This window comes from Rhipicephalus sanguineus, chromosome 10 (genome assembly GCF_013339695.2).
Source record: "Rhipicephalus sanguineus isolate Rsan-2018 chromosome 10, BIME_Rsan_1.4, whole genome shotgun sequence".
In the NCBI taxonomy this organism is placed as follows: Eukaryota; Metazoa; Arthropoda; class Arachnida; order Ixodida; family Ixodidae; genus Rhipicephalus; species Rhipicephalus sanguineus.
The window spans coordinates 19595000-19619918 of NC_051185.1; the positions used below are offsets into that span (position 1 = coordinate 19595000).

Here is a 24919-nt window from a genome sequence, read left to right on the forward strand (position 1 = left end):
GAAAATCCCTGTACTTTGGAAAACTGAGTTCACAAGTCCATAACTCTGGAATTTCAAATAAGCAATCCGCAGTTCTCTAAAGTTTGAACTGCTGAGATAATTAAAGCGGACAGAAATTTAGGACGTTTTCTCGTTTCACTTTTGTTGGGGCAGTGTCGTCGATGTTGGCTTCGAACCAAAGCTTTCTCAAAACCAGGGAATGGCCCTGATGAGCTCTAGCATTTTAAGCGTTTTTTTACTCTGCTTTGAAAATCCTTCATTACAAACCTTTTAGAAAAAGCAGTGGTCGGTTTTTTTTTTTTTTTTTCATTGCACTTAGCTGCTACAATCCGACAGGCCGCCACGGTGGTACGAGTAAAGAACAACAAGACTAGGATTTCATTTTGCTGCGAAGAATGCATTCTTTTATTTTTCCATGCTTCGTGAAACTCTTGAAAAACCAAACAACTGTACATCGCCAAAGCTCATGAATCTCTCTTGATAACCGTACATGGCAACACTCGCCTTTTGAATAGACGAGCTTGAAAAGGCACTTTGAACAAATAACCGAACGGAATAATTATTACTCTCACGTATTTGGTGGAACGGTCCTTCAGCATTTTTATTTATTTGCTTTTTGTACCTTCCAGCTTATTTTATATTCGGCTGACGCGGTGAAGGTATCGATCTGAGCAAAGCGTTTCGACACAAACAAGTGGCGGTATTTCACTGGTATAACACTGGAAAGCAGCATAACACATTCGCTGCCTTTCATGCTATTCGCGTAAATAGGTAATGATCGAACATCGAACACCGTGCAACGTTTTCAATGACTAGCTGTTCTCGATAATGCTGAGCAAGGATTGCTTACCGTTTATGTACAAGCTAACAATAAATGTTGAGGAAAACTCGACTGCAGATAGTACATTGCTTCATAGAATGATAACACTGTAAAAATAGAGAAACCGTTGGGAGTCATGTTACAAAGAGGCCAGAAAGCAGTTTCGCTTGCCACAAGATCTGGCTGTTCAAAAAAGACTGTTCGCAGTGTGAACACTGTTGGCTGAGTTCTTTGGGTTTTCTTTTATCGTGGTTACTGGAGTACATTGGGAAGTGACTTAACGGATTTTGCTTGGCAAAAGACAAGTTTATCGCTCCCTTAAATGCATTGTCTTACGATTCGTTTGGCCCAAAGATGGCTGTTCTCTGTTCCGCTCGTAAAGATCTTCACAGAGTAACATCTATCTAGACAAAAGCAGCTATATATATATATATATGTGATGTTTTATTTTAATCTTTACAGACCTTATTATAATCTCTTATAAGCACGATTTCGCTTCTTGAACTGGAAAACTCACCAAGGTGTGCAACTATGCTAGCAATGAAAATACATTGGCCAATTAACCAAGTTTCACTGGTTAGCTGTATATGACTAATCACTTCAGGGCACACGTGGAAATTTATGACTTAGAGCCGAAGAGATTGCTAGGCATGATCGCTTGATCTGGTACTAGCAATGAGACGTGATTTTTATGGGTGATAAAATGCCTTCAATGTTACAATGAAAGTTACCCTTCACTGAAAGAAGGTATTTTGCTTAAGTAGCGTGGCACAACAGAGCATTTTGATGAAAATGTAAGGGCACTCATCTGAATACGGGTGCCAGGTTCTAAGTTTCTTTCAAGTGGGCACACCTTGTAACTTGCTGCCTTCTATTTGTAAATTACTGAAGTTCAAAAAAGTTATTACGAGAAAATTTGTTAGTCAGGCTCAATTCTCGTTCGATGTCTCATGCAAGTAATGCGCCCATCTGTCATAATTTTTTGTGTCTAGTCCTTGTGTTTTTTGCGGAACGCTTTTACATTCATTAAGTAATGGTTGTCCGAGTAACACAGCTCAAAAAGAGTAGAACTGCGCCATCTGCAGCATGCAATGTTTAGCAGTTCTGTTGACACTAAAATGAAATGTCTTGTAATAATGGTAGCCTTCACTTGAATAAACCTCAAAGAAACATAAATTCGGGTGTTAGAACACTATTTTTCGGTATTTGCTTGCACAATCCGCGTAAACAGAAACAGTTTCATCGTCGAAGAAAAACTAGAAAAATGATTATCTCAAGCGGCGGCGTCTTTTGCGGCCCGCTTGTGGCGTATGATATCTTCTCTCTACCCGTGTTAGTTTCACAACCTGCATCGTGGTTTTGGACCTAGACACCTGCTCGTTAATCTCTCTACGTCTTTAGTGCTGGCTTGCACGTTGCCAAGACTGGGGAGCTATTCTCAACCTGTCCATCTAATGGGCATGTCCATTTCGGCAGCGCACATTCAGTTACTCGAGAAAGCGGCTAGCTGTGGCATCCTCACTCCTTGACTACGTCGGCGTACCGCACTCGTACAGGACACTTCCAAGCGTTAGAGGGGAGAATGTGGACGAAATGTAGTCACAGGACACTTAAACAAACTTGACAAGTCTGTCCTTGCATATGAGCGTTTTCCAGATGCCTGCGAATGATGCAGCGAATGCGTAGCAACGTTCACAGGCACGTTAAAAGTGAAGCCGCATTAAATCTAATTCGAGGGCTAACGCGTTCGCAGAATCGGAGTTAATATATGGCCTCCGGGATTCGCTCGACCAAGAGCGGATCTCAGGAGGCTGTGTTTGCCATGTTGAAGCGCGTTCTGTTCTCATTTGTGTCATGAGTTGCAAAAGCTCCGCGACGTCAAAATAGCGTTGAGGAAGAAGAACCGGAAACTGGGCGGGGCATGCTGGCCGTCAAGTTCCAGACAATCGGCGGAGGCCAGAATGGACAGTCCTCTAAATGGGCGGTTTGAGAATAGCTCTTCTGGAGCGGCAACGAGGCATGTTCTCTCTCATAGGGTTTTGGTCAGTATTTGAGAGCCGGGCCGCGATCCGTGAGGCGACGAGCAGTCCTCGCGGTCGTTGTCGTCTATCCAGGGGTGAAACGAGGAAGGCTCGTAGCCTCTGTGTGAAGAATTGCCGTTGATGTAGGCGGGTCGGCTCACTATCAGCTCGACAGAGTCTCCCGCCGACGCCATCAGGGGCACAGTGAGGCAGCAGTCGTAGTCGTGCGTCTTGGTTTCGTTCACCTGAGGGCACAGAATATGAAAAGCTCAGTGAAGAGAGCATTGCTAACTCACGTAAGTGCAGATATCTGCTGTTTCCATTAAATCGAGAATTGTGCGTGAGTAGCCAACAAGCACTGCTATAGTAGAAATTTGTTGTAACTTTTCTTATGGGACCACAAAAAAATAAGCATGATCCAAGTAACATACCATCCCAGAACAGTCTTCTTTAAGCAGGGAAATTGGTTTTTAGTGCACAAAAGTGTAAGAAAAGGAAATGAATGCACAGCACACACCACAGGAACTGTTTTCATTTATTGGTAAGATGGCAGGAATATGCAGGTATAGTGCTCATGGATTGAAATGCAAAAATTTAGGACTAAGTAATGTGCATACTTTTCGTTTTTACGGTCTTCAGCTCGTGCTTCAGCAGCGTAATATTGTCTGCAACACTTGCATCAGGGCCAAGAGCACCTTTAGTGCCCAGATTCGTAGCGACATGACGTGGTTTTTTTAAGCAGTCACGTGTGTCAGTCGTTATAATAAAGAAATTCAGCAGATCCCGCGCCTTGTGGGAATCAGCTTCATGATAGCAGGCACTGTGACAGTTGTTTTGGACGTGACATTCAGTAGGCAAAAAAAATGTTAAAAATGAAAAGCTAACATAGATGACCCTATAGGGATAAAATGGGACTGGCGTTTCAGAGCATAAGAAATGCAACAGAACAGGAACTTATCGAAGAGTAAGGTGGATAATTGGGCAAGTTGGTATATCTTCATCTTAACACAGCGCACACACACAAACACAGAAGAATAAGGAAACGACGACACGAGCGCTGACTATCAACTGAAATTTTTATTCACCACACACATATAAATATACACATTGAAGGGTCACATGATGAAACATATGCGTATCAGTTTACACTTTTATGACATTAGGCGCGAGTTCGGCAGAACAAGATATCACACTTCTTACGTGGCATCTAAAAAGCTAATCTCCTTTTCCAGGAGATTAATTGAGGCCTGACTAATACACCCCTCTCCCCCCTTCTTGATGTGGAAGGCTTCGATGATTTCTCTGACTGTGCGATCTTGATGTCTGTATATGACGCTTGTGTCTTTGAGGACAGGATAGCAATTGCACTTGCTACAATGGGCAGCCAAGTGGGCATGCTCATTTTTCTTTAGCGTCGTTCTGTGCTCTGTGAGCCTTATGTTAACGCATCTGCCCGTTTGACCGATGTAAGACGCACCACAGGACAACGGTATTTTATACACAACATTCGTGGCACAAGAAACAAAGTACTTATCATCTACATGACTAATTCCACACCCTCCTTTCCCTTTGTTACCCTTGCCGTCACACCTTCTTTGCACCGCTGCGCATATGCTACTCGTCTTTAAGGGCGCTGAGAACACGACGTTCACTCCAAACCGCCTACCTATTTTCTTTATACCGTGAGACATTTTGTGCACATACGGAATAAGTGCTAAATGCTTCTTATTCCTGCTATCATCCCCGTCTTTTTCTTGTTTCTTGTTTTGTAACTTTATCCATTTCAATAGCTTTGTTGCTGTCATTCTAAGGACCGAGTTAGGGTAATCTGCCACTTTCAATCTATCTGCTCTAAAAAACTTTCTGCTACTGCGTGATGACACGAGCGAGTTAGAGCGGCACGCAAACACGTGAAGGCCCTATTTCCTTGTTTTCCTTATTCTTCTGTGTTCGTGTGTGTGCGCTGTGTTAAGATGAAGTTATCGAAGAGTTTGTACTGTATAGAGATAAAAGCATACTCTTGTCATTTTTGTTTGCTTTCAGTGAAGAGATGTGTACAACCTGAATTTGCTGGAAGTACATCGCTGTGCAAAATTTTCAGTGCAAGTCATTTTCGAGCGACCTGTGTGACCTTGCTATAAATACCATATTGCCACTTTTTCTTTGGGAAACAAGAGGGTCACGTTAACCGGAAGCTCTGGATAAGTTAAGAATTTATTATAAAAATGCTGTACAGTGGAACACTCAGCAGGCCAGGTGCACCTCTGGAGGCATGTCGAAATTAGTTACAGCCATAGTTTGCACTCTTAAACTGAACAAGTTTAAATTACTTTCACCATGACATCACCATTAATTACCGGCTCTGGGTTTATAGTGGAGGCACAGCTAATGGTTCACCTTAATGTGGTCAAAACTGCAGAAACCTACCTGTAGGATGCGATCGAAGGGTTTCAGTATTCCACTCATGTCGGCCGGTCCGCCTGGTCGGATCCGGTTAACGTAGACGCCCTTTTCATACAGGCCGTCTGACACGCTAAACCCGAAGTCCTCGTAGACTTTGTCCTTGAAGAGTGTGACCCGGTGCACCTCGATGGGAATGGGCGCGGTCATGTGACCACCGTAATTGGGATAGGGCATCCCGGAACCGTCGTGGCGCTGCTGTCCCCCCTCGTATGGGGACAGCGTGAACGGAGTCTGCTCATGGTCCGCGGCCTGGAACTCGCACTCCGTCGATGTGTCGTCGGACTGCAGTCGGGACTGGAAGCCGTACAGGTCGTCGTACTGGAGGTTCTCCGGATTCGGCAGGTGCACGTCCGGGTTGGGCAGGGGCGCGATGGAAGGCAGGCTTCCCATGATGCTTCGCTCGATCTGCCGGAGCAGCTTGGACTGTCCGCACGTCTCGAGGTCCTCGAGGACCTTGGACCAGTCCGCAGAGCCGCTGTCCGACGCCGCGGAGTGGCTGCTCGTTGGGAGGAACGCCTGGGGGTTCGACGTGCCGGGGGAAGTGAGGTTGGGAGGCGGCCGGTGACCCCAGACCTCCCTCTCCCAGGACTTGAGCTCGGCAGACACGTTAGGCGGGCAGGAGGACTGTTGCGGAGATGACGGCTGGGCCACGGTTGTCGGAACATCTGTGTTTTGAAAGGTTGAGAAGTACAGTCGAAACCCGCAATAACGAAATCCCGAGGGAACGAAATTCTCACCGCAACGAAATATTTTCAGAGGACCGGCGAACGCCCATAGGAGTCAATGCATTTCGTAACTCGCGACTACGAAAAATATTCATACCGCAGTCTCTCAACAACGAAATTTTTGAAACACGAGTGCGCAAATAATCTACTGTCGCATCATTGACTACATTCGAAAACTGCTGAAATGCATTCATGCTACCCTTGAATTGTGCAAAATTATCGCTACAGCGCACTTGAGAAGCAGCCGCCATCATTGTTTACAAAAAAAAAAAAAACATAGCTGGCGACAATGATGATGATGATGGCTTGCCGAAACACCTGCTCGTTATCGCGGACTACGTAGCCAAATCCACATTCCTCGTGGAGTTTCGTTCGTTGGCTTGGCTTTGTCGGCTTTGCGCGCACATGGTCGCGTGTGTGGAGCTATTTGTGGAGCATTTGCTTGGTCGCTTGGTGCAACGTGAACTGTGTGTTGCGATTGCTTCGTCCGATTTCGCTGCCTGCGAAGATGCTGCTTTCAACGAAAAAGTGGAAGTTCATCATGCTTGAAGATAAGGCTGCAATCATCAGTGAGGTGGAAAAGGGCAGGGAAAAAATGGACATCGCCGAAGAATTCGGCGTTGCGTGCAGCTCGCAGTCCACGTCTGCGCTGATCCGGGCTGATCCAGCGGAGCCGGAAGAAGGTTCGCCTGTAGGCGCACTTGATGACGGTACTGGTGACAGCGCAGTTGCGCCGTCACTGACCAGTGCATGAGGCGAACTTTGTGCCGTGGCAAACGACATTCCCGATCGAGAGGCATGAAACTGCTGCCACCAAAGCAATCTTACTGACTTTTGGAAATAAAATGTGTTTTTTGTAAATTCCATGTTTTTTCTGCCGCATTCTCGCGCCAACGAAATTCCCGCAAGAGCGAAATTTTGTGCTTTCCCCGCCGATTTCGTTATTGCGGGTTTCAACTGTACTTTTTTTCGCAGTGTGATGAATTCACAAGGTTGTCAGCAGGGGCGGCACTAGGATTTTTTTTACTGATTTTTCACGATAAGTGTGCAGCCTACGTTCCCCCCACTGGCGCCGCCCTTGGTTGTCGGGCTTGCTATGTTACTTTACTTTTAGAACTTGCCGGTGTACAATGCACCATGAACGAGGGCAGCTTCAAATCATTAATATCACATTAAATAGTGCTGTTTTTGCCTGCTGTTGATTGAATGGGGTTAGCTATTCCTGCAATGGCTAGGGTTGCTCTGTCTCTCCTTCTGTCATCCTCTCCTCTATCTCTTCACTCATCCCGAAAGACTAGGCAGGTGTCGTGCTCCTCTAGGTGGCAGTTGTCAGCCTGCTCTCTTCCCATTTCCTCTGTATCCTTGTGTTTTTGTGTATGCATATCAAATAATAATAGTAATAATAATACTATCTCATTTTGTTGAATTCGAGAGCTGCTTCTCTCATTGTCAGCTGAATTAGCTTCACACAAGAGATCTGATCTTCAGTGACTGGTCTTGGCGTCATATTTTGGAAACTGGCACAGTAAAATGAATCGCACCATTACTATCGCATCCAACGAACTATACCTGCTTCCCGACGAGTGAGATCAGGCGTCGGAGGCGGCAGCACCTTGTTCTGGATCGGCACGGGTCCGTTGGCGATTGCCGCTGCAGCCGCCGCGGCCTCGAGTCCGCCATAGCTGTCCCACGACTCGACGGCGCTGTCGACGCTCGGGATAGGGGTGGCGTACAGGTTGAGGAAGCTGCTGGGCTCGGGCTGAAACGTGTGGGAGGTGTGAGGAGGCTCTTTGGCACACGGTGTCGGCGTGGCCACCGAGCTTCTGTGAAGCACCGAGCTCACCTCTTTGGGGCGTTCGATCCGGTGCACGTCCAGGCCTGGAAAGGTTGGCAAGCTCAGTACAAGGTGCACGTTTTGAGGAAGAAGCTACATTCATCACCATTTTGATTACATGCATGTGCACGTAGCCTTAAAGCCCTGCCCATTTCTGTAGTGCTAACACACAACCATACACCTCTGCTGTGTTTTCAAGCACTAGGACATGTTCAATATGCTCAACTTATCCAAGTTTTTCTAAAGGCCCGACAACATTATTGCTGGCAGTTAACGTACTGCATTTCATTTCACTGGCTATCCACTCTCTTGCGAAGAGTGAGAGAATATTTTATGCTAGCTAGAAGTGTTAAACAAGTATGTGAAATGACAGGCATGTTTCTTTTTTTTTATGTGTATATGGTGCTTGAATGCAATGTTCTTTTTTTTAAGCACGCCGTTGTTACCATCAGAAATTCGTTTTCTAGCCAAATTACTCATATCCGTTTCAGTAAATGATTTCAGAGCTGGAGGAATTGCTAGCCATACTGGAGCACAATCTTGTACACGTTCTGTGATAGAATGTTCTATCGTGCTGCACGGGATTGGTCGAGGCTTGTCTAATGGTCAGACGTGAGAACAGCAACCGGAAAAGGCAGTGCTGCTAATCATTTTGTAATCTGCTAGGCAAAGAATGGGCACAGAATGGACGGGGACATCATTCTGTCCGATGGATCGGATATGGAACGGTCTCCGGACGACTTGGATAGGATCGAAATGTATGCGCTCGGGTCGGAGAAGCGAATGAGCCTACTTTATGTCTGGCTTTATCAAATCCCACGCCATCAGTTTGCGAAAATGGCCACCAGCGCCACCACCGAACGTCTCGTGAAACTGCGACACTACCTAGCACTCAATAAACACATTAACACAAATATTAGCACAATTTTTAAAGTCATTGTCCTTTTCAACTTCAAGCTTTGAAATACAGTGCCCCAAAATATTAAGACTGAGCTATCATAATTCTATATTTCTTCGTGCGTTGAAAACATTTCTGAATTCGTGATATACGGTTGCGCCACAGGCAATCAATATGTGACGTATTCTTCCGGGGGGGCATCCGTTTGGCCTATTGCTCCCTCTCATTCTCTTGTGACGTTGCGTTCCGTTGTATCGCAGAACGTGTACAAGATTGCACTCCTGTCTGCTATTGTACTGTCTAGACAACATTGTGCCTAGACAGCTCAACTTAAAGGGGTCATGAACCACTTTTCCAAGTAATGATCTAATGACCTCAGTATCGGAGTTTACTGCCTCCCGAATCGATTGCCGCAAAAATTTCTCGAATCCATCAAGAATGAGCGGAGTTACGGGGGTTTGGCGCACGCTCTCAGCGCTTTCTCTCTTTTCTCGTGCCGACGAGCGCACTGGAAGCTAGACAGGGAGGGATGGCACGGGGTTAAGAAGTTACGTCAGCGCGCGTCATGAAACGCGATTGCTCTCCCGCTGTGATTCGCGTGCGCGAGTGCGGCTACCGTGTAAATTTAGCAGACTGAGGAGTGCGGCGCGGGCAAGTGGCGGCACCCCGTGGCAAGAAGCGCATCTCATCCGGCTATTGGCCAGTAAGCAAGCTGTGTCTCTTGCGACGTAAACTGGCAGATCCGCGACGTCAACATGCAGACTCCCCGCCCACCGACGAGAGTGAGAACCGGCCTCTGTTTGAAAAGAGGGCGCCTGAGGAAACGGCAACTTCGCGCTCCGCTTGTGGCCTTTATGCAGCGCGCACGACTGTAATATTTTGCAGAGCAGTTCATAGACGTGTCAGCTTTCCACAGGATGTGTTTTTTCAACAAGTCCAAGGGGTGCTTCATGACCCCTTTAATATCTTTATTTGACGCAGCTATCCTACTGGCATGATTTGAGTACTGAGCTGTTGTAGCAGTCTAGTGAGATTTTGTAGCAGCATTTTAGTACGAGACAAACGTAAATACTCACCTCTCCCTTGGTTTCTTGGGGACTTGGATATTTTGAGCGTTACGACGTCCCCCGAGTTTTGGAGCAGGAGAATCGCCTCGCTGAGGGGCTTCCCGCGCAGGCTTTGGCCGTTGATGGCAAGGATTCGATCGCCAACGTGCAGGGCCCCCGTCCTGCATTCAGAAAGTGGGCATGGGCTCGTGGCAGTGACTTGTGCAAATTGGTATACGGAGTACATCCAACAGCAAAAGTTTGAAGGACGTGAAATGTTGGAGAGATCTATATTCTCACTTTGTTTGGGAATGTAACCTCTAAATAAATGTTCCAGACTATTAGAGCAGAAATGCGTATTAGTTAACATCCCTTAAACGTTTGCTGCTGGCTGTACTTATTAAAGCGTATCTGTGTATTGTAGCACCAGCACGCTATAAACTGACAAAGAAGCACGAAACAGTTGTCATTGTGTAGTCGTTGACATACATTTCGGTCCATTGTTAACGGGAACAGTAAATCAAAATAAAAGCAACAACTTTTGTAACCCTATAGGTAGTGAAATCAACATTATCGACATATTCTTGAGTTGCTACAGATGACGTACACTTGGGCATGCATGTTTGTTAAACAGGCTGCTGTAGCTCAATTGGTAGAGCATCGGATGTGCTATCCGAAGGTTGTAGGTTCGGTACCTGCTGGCAGCAAGTTGTTCTTTCATTCACTTTATTTCCTTTCCATTTATGTCATAATTACTATTCTGCAGCTAAGAACTACAAATAATATTCCCTATGCCTCTCTCGCCTTCACTGTCTGTTGGTTTAATTAGGTTATGTCTAAGGAACAAACGAGCCCCTGATCCAATCTCTCAGGCTAAACAGGCGAGTAAGGCCCACAAATTTGGCGTAAAAACGAGCAAATAGCGAGATACCGTCTCTGTGCAAAAATTTGAACGCAAGTCAACCAGGTATTTGGCTTGAGATTCGTGTAACCCTGCGGTCCTATTTGTGGCAACATTCGACATTTTCGTTTTGAAAGTTTTGTCGCAAAAAGAGAGTTCTTTTCCACCACCTCTCTGCGAGTCCTCCCTCGGTGAGTCCCGAGATGATGATGGGGTCGAAGGGTTCCTCCGTTCCCGAGATGGTGATGCCCAACGGTCCACCGTGTCTGGCCAACTCCACAGTGAAGATCACGGCTCCCGTCGCGTCTGGTTCCTCTGCGTGAACATGATAGTTTCATTTCATATAAGGTAGAGAACCCCTCTAGTCCATTTTTCACAGGACCATGAAAAAAAAAAATGTAGTAGCTGGGGAGCGTATAAAGTGGACATGCAGTTAAAATCTGGGAATAAGTGCTGCTAAATAATAAAAGACACAGTGCACGCACACAGCACTACCTCAGAAGCATTTATTCATCAGTTCATAGTTTAAAGAAGTTGTTGATGGACGTCCGGTGTTTCTCTCGTGCCAGAGCCAAACCCCTTTCGAGCACTTGGATGGCCTTTTGGCATTTCATTGACGTAGCTCCTCAGCACATCCAGCACAGCGACAGTTCGCAACGTATCAGGCAGGAACGTTGTGGGAACGGTGTGTGGAAAGGGGATTCTAATACATAGGGGTATGCAGGCTCTTTGCTGGAACCAAATGCCAGGGATGTTGTACACGGGAAAACATAGTATATAAGCGAGGAACATATAATCAGGGTTGTATTGTGTTCCATTCAGCAGTTTTGCTGAGAGAAAATAGGGGGTAGAGCAGTTAAGCGAGAAACCTACCAAATGAGAGGAAGTTGTTCCCCGTTTAGGCGATTTCCATTTAACAGCATAGAGGGCTATGTGGTGCACTATAATGCAATGACTCTAGTTTTTATATTGACCCCCTGAGCCACTTCTGAGTCATAATAGCACAAAAGTGTGTTTGCAAGCTGCACCCATCGAAATGTGCCTGCGACTTTGCCGTCAGTAACGGAAAAGCAGTAGCAGTCGAACCGCTACGGATCATTGTAGCTCAATCATAGCTGAGTGAAAGCGTCAGGCTCTGCCGATAGGTTTTCTACGGTCGTAAACATGCGAAGGCGGCATCAAAACCGCAACACAATAAATTCTCCGCTACCCTCGCTTGAATTCGAGACATGTCAGCGAGGTCTTCAACGGAGCGAGAAGCGGCTTACCGCAGAAGGCTTCGTCCTTGCGTATCCGCAACTTGACGACCTCCTCGGAAGCCTGCAGGATTTGGGCGGCATCTTCAATGGTGCAGTTGTCCATGCGGACCGAGTCTATAGCAAGCAGGTGGTCTCCCGGTTGGAGGGTGCCCGTGCGATGCGCCACGCTACCGTGCTTGATGTCCGAGATCAGCAGGGGCTCGCCAGGTCGCCTGTTCTTCGGGGCTGGGAAAACGAAGTTTACGCTGAAGTATTATTTATTGTAAATGTGTAAGCGTTAGTATTAATATTCATTCAAATTATTAATATTTTGGCACACTTTCTTAGTACCCACTGTGGTATCTTAGGTTTAGAAAAACAGATACTTGAGCAAATTTGTAAGGATCCACGATGGTATTTAGAAGCACAAGAAACACAATAAAAGATAAAGAAGACCACTCATCCTGTATGGTTCTCCTTTCTTGTGTTTTTTGCACTTCTAGGTACCATCATGGTATCTCAGCAGATAAGCCCAAGTATGTGGCTTCGATTTCTGGCCACAACAGCCACATTTCAGTGGGGATGATCCGCAAAAACTCCCATCTACTTATATTTATACGATTATAAATCACACCACCACGGTGTGCCTTATAGTCGTATTGTGGTTTTAGTGCATAAAACTCCAGAATTTTCAACTTTCTCAATGAAGAGTATCTGCACATTGATTAGTGCCAAGTATTCTTGTTAGTACTGAGAGACCTACCTCTATTTTAGAAAAATGGTTGAGTATACAGAACACAACTAGACTACAATACAAAAGTTTCGAATACAACAGTTTTGAGAGAAATCTTGGGGCTCACTTGGCTAATACGGTTCCAAAAAAATATTTTAGTGTTTATAGAGAGATTGAACTGTCATAGGGAAACTTTCGAAAGCCTGCAAATGCGGCGCTTCTGTAACGAAGCACACAATCTAAGATTGAAGATTTTAGCTTTCTTACATGTGATGGTGATTCCAAGTCCGGGGCCCTTTTTCGCCAGCTTGACAGTGAATGTACCACTGCTCGGGATGACGGATTCTGCAACGTCAAACTCTATGTCGAGGACCACGCGTGGTCGAGACTGTTGGATCAGCTGGGTGACTTCCTCGAGGGAAAGGCCTTCGGTTGTCTGTCCGTTGACTGAGAGAACCCGATCTCCGACTTGCACGACTCCCGTCCTGTGAAAATGAAGTTTTCATACACAATTGCCAAGCTTAATATCGTATTTCTTAAAGGCGTTTTTCTAGCTTTCCAAGTTAACTGTTCAAAAAAAAATTTTCCTATACACCACATAGTGTAGGCTTTGTTCTGTACTTTGAATCCTTATTTCTTTTCAGTTTTTACCATTGTGATCCTTCCATGCCACAAACTCACATTCTGGCTTCACATGTTTTGTAGAATGTGAATGAACAAAATTATCACTTTTGAATTGCGATAAATTTTCATTCACAGTGCAAAAACTGAAAGCATGAATTCAGTATACACACAAAAAGAACCTTTTTTTGCTCAAAGTGTCTCATTTTTCTCAAATGAGACTTGGACGTGATTCTGCAGAAACATCGTAAAAGCGTTTGCAAAAATAGCTAAAAGTCATCACAAATACTATAGATTCGGGAACTCATTACATTGACATTCATGTGTTGGTAAAGCTTTGAAACCACCTCTGATATGTAACCTAGCAAATTGTTGCATCATTGAACATAATCAGGAATCAGTGGCGCGATTTTGTACGCGTTCTTAAAACGAACGGAGGCGGTCTGTTACGGTTCAGCATTGACCATTCGCGTGCAGCTGGAGGAACGGACCGCGTCCGTTCGTTTGAAGAACGCGTACAAAATTGTGCCACTGATTCCTGATTATGTTCAATGATGCAACAGTTCACTAGATTACATAGCAGAGGTAGTTTCAAAGCTTCATTGACCAAACGCATGTGGCTGGATAGAACGGACTGCCTCCGTTCGTTTTAAGAACGCGTACAAAATCGCGCCACAGAAGTGAGAGCATTCGTCAAGGTTCCAAACCTTTCTGCTGGTCCCCTCGGGTCGATGCTGCTGATTGTCGGAACGGGTGGCAGTGGATCGGCCGAGTAGGGGGTGGGGCCCTGCAGGGCAAAGCCGAATCCCTTGTGATCGGCATAGATGACAACCTGGGTGGTCTCGGTGTGGCTCAATTGGCTCGGTCCGACTAGGCATGGTGGAACCCCGTAGACAGATGCAATCGACGCTGGAAGAGGCCATACGTGTTTCTCCATCAAGGGTGGAAAAGGAAACTGTCGCTTACTTAACGTGTGTGCCATTGCGATAAAGGCCACTGACGAGTTTATTCTGAAGATTCCATCTTGTTACGAACTATTGAAAGGTTGCGGGGTCGTATCCCGGCCGCTGCGGCTGCATTTCGATGGAAGCGAATTGCGAGAGGCCCGTGCGGTTTGATTTAGGTGCACGTTAAAAAACCCCAGGTGGTAAATATTTCCAGAGGCCATCCCTACAGCGTCCCACGTGATCATATTGTGGTTTTGTGACGTAAAACCCTTACAACTATCATTATTACTACTACTTAATGGTGAAGCACACTCTTAGACTTCAGCAGCTAAAACGCTGACTTCTACATTTGCAGCATGGTTTTGATATTCAACCACAACCATGGGGGAATTTGAAACTCTCATAGCAAGACTTCAACAGCTTTTTACAGCATGTGGGCTTCGCTTAAGTACACATGTGATAAACTGTTTGTTAAACGTGTTACTTTTTTCATTGATTCAATTCCTCATACTATAATGCCCAACAAGGCAACATAGGTTACTGAATGAATGGATGAATGTGATACCATTTGAGGAGCTGGAGAGATATTCCGGGAGGTGCTTTCTGCTGGGCTTGCCCCTCCGCGATGACGATGGGGTTGAGGGAACTTGCGGAGGAGGGAGCGGCGGCAGAGGGCAGCGTCCAGCCGGTGCCGTCGCTGCTGACCTGTTCGAATGACCACCCATGGACGAGAGGGTGTCGTAGCTCGAGGCGTAGCCGTGCGGAGGAGGTGGTGGAGCCGCACCTTTGGTTTTGTAGAACCAGAGTTGGAAACAGTTTTTTACAGAGTCGGAATTCATATAGTTTAAACATACACTTGCACATCCGAAGTTCAAGGTTCAGTCTTTTAACAACACACAGCAAGCACATTGGTACACATGTGCTGCCTTTGTTAAATAACACCATAAGGCGTTCAACATGATGAAAGCACAACTATACCTCCTACAATGCAAGCTTTGTTGCAACAAGTTAATATCATTTGTCTATTAGTATCACTGTAATGGTGAAAGTTGACTTGAAATACTAATTTGTATTCAGTTTCAGGCTAAAGGATCTCAATCACAAGTTAGGAGAAGTATGTAGTAGCCCTAATTTTTGTTGTACTAGTTTTAATGAGTATTCTTCTTTTTTTCAATCGTAGTCCCCCACAATCGCAAAAGTGGTTTTGACTTACACTCCAAGCTAAGTGGGAGTATTTAGGGTGTCTCTGTCACAACAATAATCGTCATCTGGCTTGCTTGCTTTTCCTTTCTCAAAAACTGCACGCTCGCCACTTTCCTATCGAGAGTGCTATGTCACGCCGATAGCCGCATCAGGAAGTGCCAGGAATGTAGCAATAACACGAGGAAAACATGCGAGATACACTATTATTGTTGTGTGGTAGAAAGATGCCCCAAATACACCTTTTTTTTTTTTTTTTTTTGTCTTAAAGTGTAGCAGTAGCCGTAATCCACTCGGCTTTTCTTACTCCTTTTTGAATGGGTGCTGGGACACTTCCTCAGCGCCATCTGGCTGATGGGCAGGATCTCCAGTCTGATGACATCTCCGACGGCCATTTTCAGGAGCTGCATGGCCTCGGCCTGCAGGTCATCTGGTCCACCCGCGTCCCGTCGATGGCGAGAAGTTGGTCACCGACATGGAGTGCACCGCACCTGTGCCGTTACGAACGTGTGTACAGCGAACTGTCACCACCACCGCCTTTGTACTCAATTCATCACCCTACATGTATATATATATATATATAACACCTGTGCCTTTTTTTATTGTTTGTTTGTGGCATTTTTTGGTTGTTTTTAAATGTTGGAATATTAAAGTTTCTTATTCATTTTATCTATAGAAATCAGTTGTACTGTTTGTATTTTAATGTGTAAGTCTTCCTTGGCTCGGTTAATTGGGAAATGTATGTGTAACAATTTGGACAGGCTCGAAAGCCGGTTGAGTAAGACCATAGAGGCCATTACTTCTTATGACCTACGCTAGTCCTGGAGAGCTATCACAGAATGATTCTATTGCGATTCTATTACTTTAGCCACCATTAGTGGTCTGCCATTGGTAGAAATTTTCCAGGCTGCGCTATTTGACCAATGGCAGATGGCTAATGGCAGCAAAAGGCGTAAGAAAAGTCATAGAATCACAATAGAATTGCTCCACAAAAGCACCCGTCTCTGCAGGGCTTCCACCATCCTCTTCCTCACTCAATTTACAAGAGCATGTGTGGGTAACCTTGTTGCAGCTTTAAAAAGAAAACAGTCCACACAGAAAGAAAGTAGGTCGCTGCAGTTGCTGCTAGACGTATGTTATAATTTACTGTATTTTCATACATACTACTAGTGCGTAGCATACCACAATTATGTGCACACAAGCAGCACTCTCTATATGTTCGTAAGCAACTGGCTCACTGATGACTCCCACTGGCTGATGATGGCTAAGCATGGCTAAATTTAAACCCTTTGCAGTCCAAAACCTTTACACATCTTCTGTTCGTTCCGGTCCAAAATTAAAGAAAAGCAAAGCTAAAGTAAAAGAAGTTTGCTTACTGTTCTAGAGATGCCGCATAATGCAGTGAGAAAATGCATGTGTGAGTCGACCACAAAAGAGCTTTGTCCAGCTGAGCCTGACAGCGGACCACTGTTGTCGAGGGGCCCAACAAAGGACAGTTAAAGCTTATTGGACCGTTAAAACATTGACTGGCTAAACGATGGCAAATGTTGGCTAGCACTGGCATATATTGGTTAAGTGATGGGATCACACATAATGCTTACGCACTGTCTGACAATTACACGGCACGGAGTTCCTGCTTATTTTTTCCTTTTTCTTTTAGTCTCTTTAAAGGGATACTGAACGACAATTAGAAAAACTGACAGAAACATCGAAATTCTACTCAGACTCGGCTGTTCCAATAAACAGTTCATTTCACATATTTTTGAACAATTGGCTGTATTTTCGGTGGATTGTCAGCGCATGGCGGCTGCATGCCAGTGTGAGCCGTGACGTCACATTCACCACGGCGCATCCAGGGTGCATGTGTTCCCGTCCTACTACTTCCCTTTCTCAACCTCTCCTTTACATCTCACTGTCACCCTTCCACAAGGGCGCTGAGGTGTGCCCCACCATTTAGGGGCTTCACCCCAGCCTGGAGCATTGTTCGCTGCCGGTGACGAGTGCCGAGCTGAGCTGAGCTGAGCTGAGCGGTGCCGAGCTGAGTGGGTCGAGAGACGCGGGCGACAGCTGGCATTGTTGGCATGCCCGTTTCCGGTGCATGAAATGTCGCCAAACGTCACCTCCCCTAGTTCACGACATGGCCGCTAGACGCGACAGTTTGTGAAAAACGCATCAAATTCGTTATTTTCCTCTAGTTTCCGCCTGAAATGAAGGTTGTGTCTATCGATTTCTGTGCCCAATCTCAATTTGGCTGTAAATCTTGGCGGCAAAAATTTTCTTCGGTATCCCTTTAAAACAAGAACATCATGGGTTGTGAGAAATGGGAGATGTAGAAAATGGAACTGGTGCCGTGCAGATTTCTTTTCCTCTGTCATGAATGGTCCTTACCTTTCAGCCACACTTGCTTGTTTAATGCTGTCGAAAACTATTGCGCCTTCTCCGTGCGGAACTTGAGTCAGCGTTGCTCCGAGCTGCGCTCCTGGCGTCTTGTCGATCTCCACGAGAAGAGGCCCCAGACGCATTCCTTACAGCATCTACACAGGAGAATAACCGGAAGTTATTATTAAGTGGACACTTAAGTAGTAATCATACATCAGTTTAGTCTCAAGAAGTTACCTTATTCAAGACTAAATATGGCATATGTCTTTCAGGGCAGGACAGCCTATAAGCAGAGCAAATAGAAGACGAAATTTCCTTCCATCATTTATTGGTTGGATGTTATTGAAAATTTTGGTAAATTTTGCCCAGGATTTCTCACAAAATTTCATTCTCTAATGAACATAATGTGTCACTGGCATGATGTCGATGCACTTGAATCGTTAAGCAATGGAGTAAGAACATTAAGACATTTAATATGGCACATGGTGTTCTTGTGCATTGGGGCTGGGTGTTTTTTTTTTGTTTTTTTTTTTGCAAATGTTTCTGAATGTTGTGTTGCTCAGCTCCTAGCAACATACTCTTTATATGCTGTACCTATCAATCTCATTCACTTTTATATCTGCAGGAGTGTTAAGCACTTTAATCGACGAGCAGGGACATTCACTCCAAATTTTTATTACCAGCGACACTCTGAAACGGCTGAAAAAGTTTAGAAAAGGAAAGCAGATGAGAAAATTAGGTTGTAGTACGCCGACAATTGATCAACTGTAGTCTCTATACATTTGACTAATGAGCAACAGTTGACAAGCACTGAGGGTTAGCCATCAGTGCTAGCTCTTATTGTAGTTTAAGTGCAACCCTTACACGAGGAGTGACATCTTTGATTTGGTTTAGATCTAATGATCTAAAATTTAAAACTTCACTTTTAGCATATTCATAGCAGTCCATTAGTCGTACATACCTGCAACATTGTTATAAACATTTGCACTTTATGCTAAAAGACAAAGAGAAGCGCAACACTTGCTTTATCATCTTAAGGCGACTACTCTTGAATTATTCTGCCAAAAGCTTGGTTTGCTTTGTATTGGAGGTGTTGTGTGGTGGCACTTACCCATGACCGAGACATCATACTCTATGGTCAGCAGTGCTTGCTTCTCGACCTGCTTAAGAACAGCCATGGCTTCGTTGAGAGAAGCGTTGTTGAGGTTGATATTGTCAACTGCGAGTAGCCGGTCTCCCGCTTTGATGGTGCCTTCCCTGAAATTGCAATTCAGCATTGTCAGGCGAGGTGTGGTCAACACTAAGAAATTAAAAAGATTTTTCTTGTGTAAAATTACTCTCAGACAATACTAGGAACTCAATTCTTGCCTAATGAGAGCATTGGCAAGGCAGGAAAGGTGCAAAAAGAAAGGACCTGTGTCGTGCCGCCGCCTTCAAGATTCTGTACCAGCTCGCCATGATGTCATAGATTATTATGGTGCCTGCTGAGGCTTACATAATGTTTTATTGTTAAAAGCTGATGAAACTGTGTTCAAGGGAGCCAGGAACTTAACAAGGCGACTTTTGAGAACCTTTATTAGACTGACATGGCCAAAAATGAAAAGCAGATATCCATGGCATCACAGATTGGTGGAAATTTTGAAAAATGGAATTTTGACCTTCATTATCTCTTCTAATAATGAACCCATGTTCTAAATACTGATGGTGGTAATTTTTCCAAAAAGTCATTTATCAATCTCAGCTTATTTAGTGTTTCACTTAAGCTTCATTGAATTTGGTGGTAATGATCAATAATTTAACAGAAAATATCGCTGGTGCCAGTGTTTTGACGAGAGGACTGGCCTTAGTGCAACATTTGCTCTGGCGTAGACAAGTTGCCGCACTGATGACAAGTCATCTTGTCATAACGCTGATGCCAACGACATTCCCTGTACTATAGCCATTTTCCTTATGTTATTGCTAGTTACTCTTTTTTTTTCGAGAAAATTTTAATGAGGAGGTGCCCTTGTAAGTACTATGTAGGCAAGCGCTGGGCCCATCAAAAGTGCAGCTGCTCGTTCCCTTCATGATGCAAGCATAGCTGACCTGTCTGCTGGACCCCCTGGCCTCACGTGGGTGATTGTCAAGGGACGGCACTTGAGTTTCTCAGGACAGGTGCCGCCGCGGATGAGAAAGCCGAAGCTGCCATTCTCTTTCTCGAGCTTGACTTGGATCACCTTGGGACAGACGCACATCGACATCTCTGCAGCTGTGCCGGATGAAGAACAAAACGGTTAAGTTAGCCATGTGACAAAAAAATGAACTGAATTGAAGCGTAACAGAAAGGCGGGCAGCTTGTTTCGGGTTCAAAATACTACTTGGGCAGAGCTAGAAAATCTAGACATAAGGGACGAGTAAATGAACAGGACGTGCAGTGTCTTGTGTACACTCTAGAAACAGTTTGCACCCTTCGAGGTGGTCGTTTTGTCCTACAAAGATTATTGTCATCTGGCTTGCTTGCGTTTCTCTTCTTGGAAACTTGCCGCTTTTCTGTCAAGAATGCTATGTCATGCTGATGGCATACGTCCAAATAAGGCAGTAGTTCAGCGGAAGATGGAATCTTGGGAAGCTATGAAAAATCCTTGGAACACGAGGTGTGTCGCTCGCGCCAACGTTTCGACAAGCGGACTTGTCCTTTCTGTTGCAGCCTTGAAGAAGACAAGTCCGCTTGGTCAAGGCATTGGCGTCAGCGACACACCCCGTATTCCAAGGGTAGTGTACATGCCATTCGTGACCTGGAAGTATTGGGAGCACAGCAATAATGCGAGGAAAGGCACGCAAGACGCATGAGGATTTTTGTTGCGGGACAAAAAGACAGCCCAAGTATATATGTCCTGGTGTTAGGAGTGTACGTCAGGCAGATAATGTGCACTGACTGGTGTAAAGATGACGCATTGTGTACCCACCTGTGCTCGGAATCTCATACTCAACGTCAAGCACGACCTTGTCGCCCGCATTCTTGAGCAAGTTGACAATCTCGTCGTGCTTAAGCTTGCTGGTCCGGATACCGTTCACAGCTACAATATGGTCACCGACAGCCAGGGCGTCACATCTGCGCACCAGCAAGGCCACCAGAGGATACAAGATATTCGGTCAGCTTTGTGTTTCCATTAAGTATACAAAGGTTATACAAAACTGTTGAATCTACGTGGTTCTGCTCCGCATACACTGTAAGGTTAATGTGTAACCCATGGTTTCTCCCACAAACGGGGCCACCGGAAGATAGATTAAAAAAAGGTTTCATAGTTTGGTTAGCTTTGTGTTTCAGTTATTTACTCAGGTTATACAAAACTGCTGAATTTACATGGTTTATACTTTGCGCATACTCATTCACTGTCCATGGAGTATGTACCATCACTGCCCATGGAGTATATCGTGCGGCGAAAGAACTTTTGAATATACTGGTCTTGTTGGAATACTTTAGTTTGTCGAGTGTTGTTGAGTATTTTATCTATAAATACTGCATCTCGTCATGCACTTCATTCTTTAACAATTGTACCTGTCCAGTGTAGTAGCAGCAACGTGGCTTTTCATTTTTACCTGAAGGGATGCCTGGGTTTGAAAAAACAAGTTATATGGAAGGCAGGTAATGTTTTTACGAAAATGAAGAGGGGGACTTACGTGCCCTGCGAAAAATTAGGTCAGGTAACTGTGCTTTCACTGGATGCTTTAAAACAATTGCCATTTTTACTTTTGTGCTTCGGTTGATTGTGCAAGAATTTATGAATCTGCATTTGACGAAGCAGTTCCGTTGGTGCTTATTGTTGGTGTAACACACATGTTTCTGGGTGACTTAATTGCTTTTTAAAACCTTCTTGCAGATTCTTGTGGAACTTTTCAGATTGAGATCGTTGTAGCATGTACCAATATATCTTCTTACCTGTGTGCTATGCTGCCTGGCCGAAGAGACTCGACTTTTGGACGGCTGCCTTTATCGATGCCACCTGCATTTGTGTTTTCAACATAGATTGAGAAAGTGTTTGTTTTAACCATCTCTAAACAAGGAATAATAGATCAGTTCATTCTTGTTCATTAATATTTTAATACTTTATGTGCACTCAATTGAAGAAAAACATTTGCTTTCTCAAATATTTTCTTTCAAAGCAGTTTACAGAATTGTGATATCAGTCTATACATTAGAGCGTTCAACAGCGTAGTTTCGTTTGGAAATTGTGTGGTTTTCTGCAAGTTAAAAATACTGGCTTTTAAAAAGTCTCCTTCGAAGAGTCATATGCATTCTAACATTTTGTGTTAATGCAACCAGCCTCGTCAAGTTCTTTACAGTGGTTGCCATGAAAAGCAACTTCTGATTTCCCATGCGTTTAGATTGACAGGTGCATCAGAGCAATAGCTTCCGTTTTGGTCAAATTTGAACTGTACTCCTAATAAACATAAACGGCAGCGCTCAAGGCCAGCTGTATGTTGCCAGACAAAGGACTGAGTTGTGCCGACTACAAGACGCTCTTTACCCTCCCCCAGTGTTGCTATAAACACACACAATCCACCATGTTGGGACGCCTACCGGATAGTATGAGGCCCAATGTGGATCCTTCCCTCTTGACTAGTTCCACTGTCGAAGAGCCGCGCTTGTCCTCTGAAATGCAGAATAAAGAACAAAACGGCATTGTTGCGAACAAGACATTCACGTCAAGGTGAAACCTATGGAGCGAATCATTAAGAATATGCAAGGAAATGAAAAATTTGTAGTAAAAAAATCGAAGTGTTCAAAGGTAAGTCTCCTTGTCGAACAGTTGGCTTTATGCCTCCCTTCAGTAATCCTTTCTGCCACTGCTGATCAAGTCGTTCGGGCAATGACACCAAAGTTGGTGACACCAAATGTTGGCTGGAGTTGACGAATGGTTGGCTAAATGAAAGCTAAGGTTGGCCAGTGATGGGCAATATTGGCCATCAGCTGTTATAACTGCAATCATTCATTCGAACCAGTTGTCTCTCAAATTTTCTTTGTGTTTTTTTAACGGCAGAGCTGTTTAAGCTTGGAGTAGTGTCGTTTGTCGGCCGCACAAAACTGGCGAAGCGGGGGAGAGCGAAGCTAAGAGAGGAGAAAATCAGAGTTTGGTTATGCAATGCAACAGTAGTAGAGGTGGAGGAGAGTAAATGCATAGTATGATATAGCAAGCGGGTGGGAAAGAGAGATGAGAGAGAGGTGATGTGAGGGTGAGGAGGATGGAAAGGAGGAGGCTAGGGTAAAGCATAGCAGTATAGTATATCAAGAGGTGGGAAAAGGAAGTGAGGGTGAGAATTGGTGTGAAGGGAGAAGGTAAAACAGCCACGCATAGTATAGTATAGCAAGGGGTGAGAATGAGGGAAAGGAGAGTTATGTATAGTATAGTAGTGCATTGCAAGAGTTACTAAAGCAAAGTGGGGAGGGAAAGGAAGGGAGAGGGTAAAGTATAGCATAGACATGTATAGTACAGCAAGAGGTGGGAAAGTGAAGAGAGGGTGAGAAGCAACTATGCGAGGGCGGGGAGGAGGGAAAGTTCGGCATACTTTAGAGAAGGCGAGTTGGGAGGTTGCAGACATACTAGGGAAGGCCACCAACTCCGCTGTTTCATCAGTTTTCGATCCACTAGCGCGTAGCTGCCCCAGTTTTTCAAAGATTACTTTCTCTTGTACATGGATCCAAGTTTATGTGCTAACCACTCCGGTCACGTCTGTGCCGGGCCTGCTACCTCCCTGTTTCGCACGTTCTACGAGCGAATGGCGCGACAGCTGTCGCCGGTCAGTGGAACGAAGTTCTGCATTGACGACATTGGTGACGACCACACGTGGTTTGGTTCGCACGCGCGCTTACCATTGATGAAGCTGAGCCTCTTGGTAAGCGTGAGCGAGACATCCTCCAAGGCCTCGGTCCGGCGCCGGTAGGCCACGTCCTCGCCTGCAATGAACAAACATCGATTTAAATAAGCGGCGCAGAAGTCGTACGCAGCTCGCACTGCGCCTTAAAGGGGCCCTGAACTGAAACCAATTTTACAAGTGATCATCGAGTGACTTCACTATCGGAGTTTATTGCTTCGCGAATCGATTGCCGCAATAATATTTCGAATCAAGTACGAGCGGAGTTACAGGGATGTGTCGCACGCTCCAAAGGGGCCAGGAACCACTTTTTCGAATTATCGAAAGACCTCAGTATTGGAGTGTATTGCCTCAAACATTTCTCGGGTCCGTCAATAACGAGCGGATCGAGTTACAGGGATTTGCCGCGTGATTGAAGCGCTCTCTCTCTTGTCCCGACTAGCGCGCTGGAGAGCTACACAGGGAGGGACGGCATGGGGAAAGAAGTAACCTCAGCGCGTATCGTGACCTTGAGCGTGCGCGATCAAACGTAGTCGCTCTCTCCCGTTTCGATTCCTGTGCGCGAGTGTGGCTCACTGTGTAATGTTAGCAGACTACGGAATGCGGCGCTGGCACGCGGCGGACACCCGCCTGGCAAGAAGCGCATCTCGTACAAACGCCGCTCTTGAGTTATGTCGGCTATTGGTCAATAGGACGCTGTCTGCCGTTCGACGTCAAACCGCAGGTGCCGGCAGCTCCGAAGAGAGTGAGCACAGACCTCTGTATGAAAGGAGGGCGCCTGAGAAAATGGCAACGTCGCGCTCCGCTTCTAAGCTCTAGTTGCCGCGCAGGACTTCAAGATTTGGCTGAGATGTTCAGTGCAGTGTCTGCTATCCGCCGGATGTGTTTTCTCACCAAGCCCGAGGAGTGGTTCATGACCCCTCTAAAAAGGACCAGGTGGTCAAAATTAATCTGGAGACCTCGATTGCTACGGCATGCCTCACTCATATATGGTGGTATTCGCGATTGAAACTATAGAATTTGTTTTAAAAGAATTAACTCATCCACTCATGCTCACTCAAAAACGATACAACAAAGCAAATTGGTGGACGTTCCTCATTTAAGGGGGACATTAAGAGAAAAACTAGTTTTCATATTTTTTTGTGTGTGTGTGTGTTAGTGAATTGCTCTTTCACAATATCAAAATCGCCACGCTTGACGCGAGAAGACACCTTATAAGCGAGAAAATGCGGGTGGCGAC

The 24919-nt window shown here is 45.2% G+C and overlaps 1 protein-coding gene across 1 annotated transcript in view; it reads right to left on the reverse strand.

Annotated features, from left to right (window-relative positions):
* Positions 1-376: 376 nt before the first annotated feature.
* Positions 377-24919, reverse strand: part of LOC119407193 (glutamate receptor-interacting protein 2-like) — a 169118-nt gene continuing 144575 nt past the window's right edge. Inside the window, 20 exon segments of the mRNA XM_037674065.2 lie at positions 377-3086; positions 5269-5969; positions 7599-7788; positions 7873-7907; positions 9838-9989; positions 10879-11023; positions 11977-12192; positions 12947-13164; positions 14008-14209; positions 14813-15031; positions 15755-15869; positions 15872-15938; positions 17836-17960; positions 17962-17981; positions 18938-19083; positions 19912-20074; positions 20772-20917; positions 21746-21809; positions 22388-22459; positions 23678-23761. Of these exon segments, the coding sequence (XP_037529993.1) occupies positions 2850-3086; positions 5269-5969; positions 7599-7788; positions 7873-7907; positions 9838-9989; positions 10879-11023; positions 11977-12192; positions 12947-13164; positions 14008-14209; positions 14813-15031; positions 15755-15869; positions 15872-15938; positions 17836-17960; positions 17962-17981; positions 18938-19083; positions 19912-20074; positions 20772-20917; positions 21746-21809; positions 22388-22459; positions 23678-23761 (3317 nt within the window). The 3' untranslated portion in view covers positions 377-2849.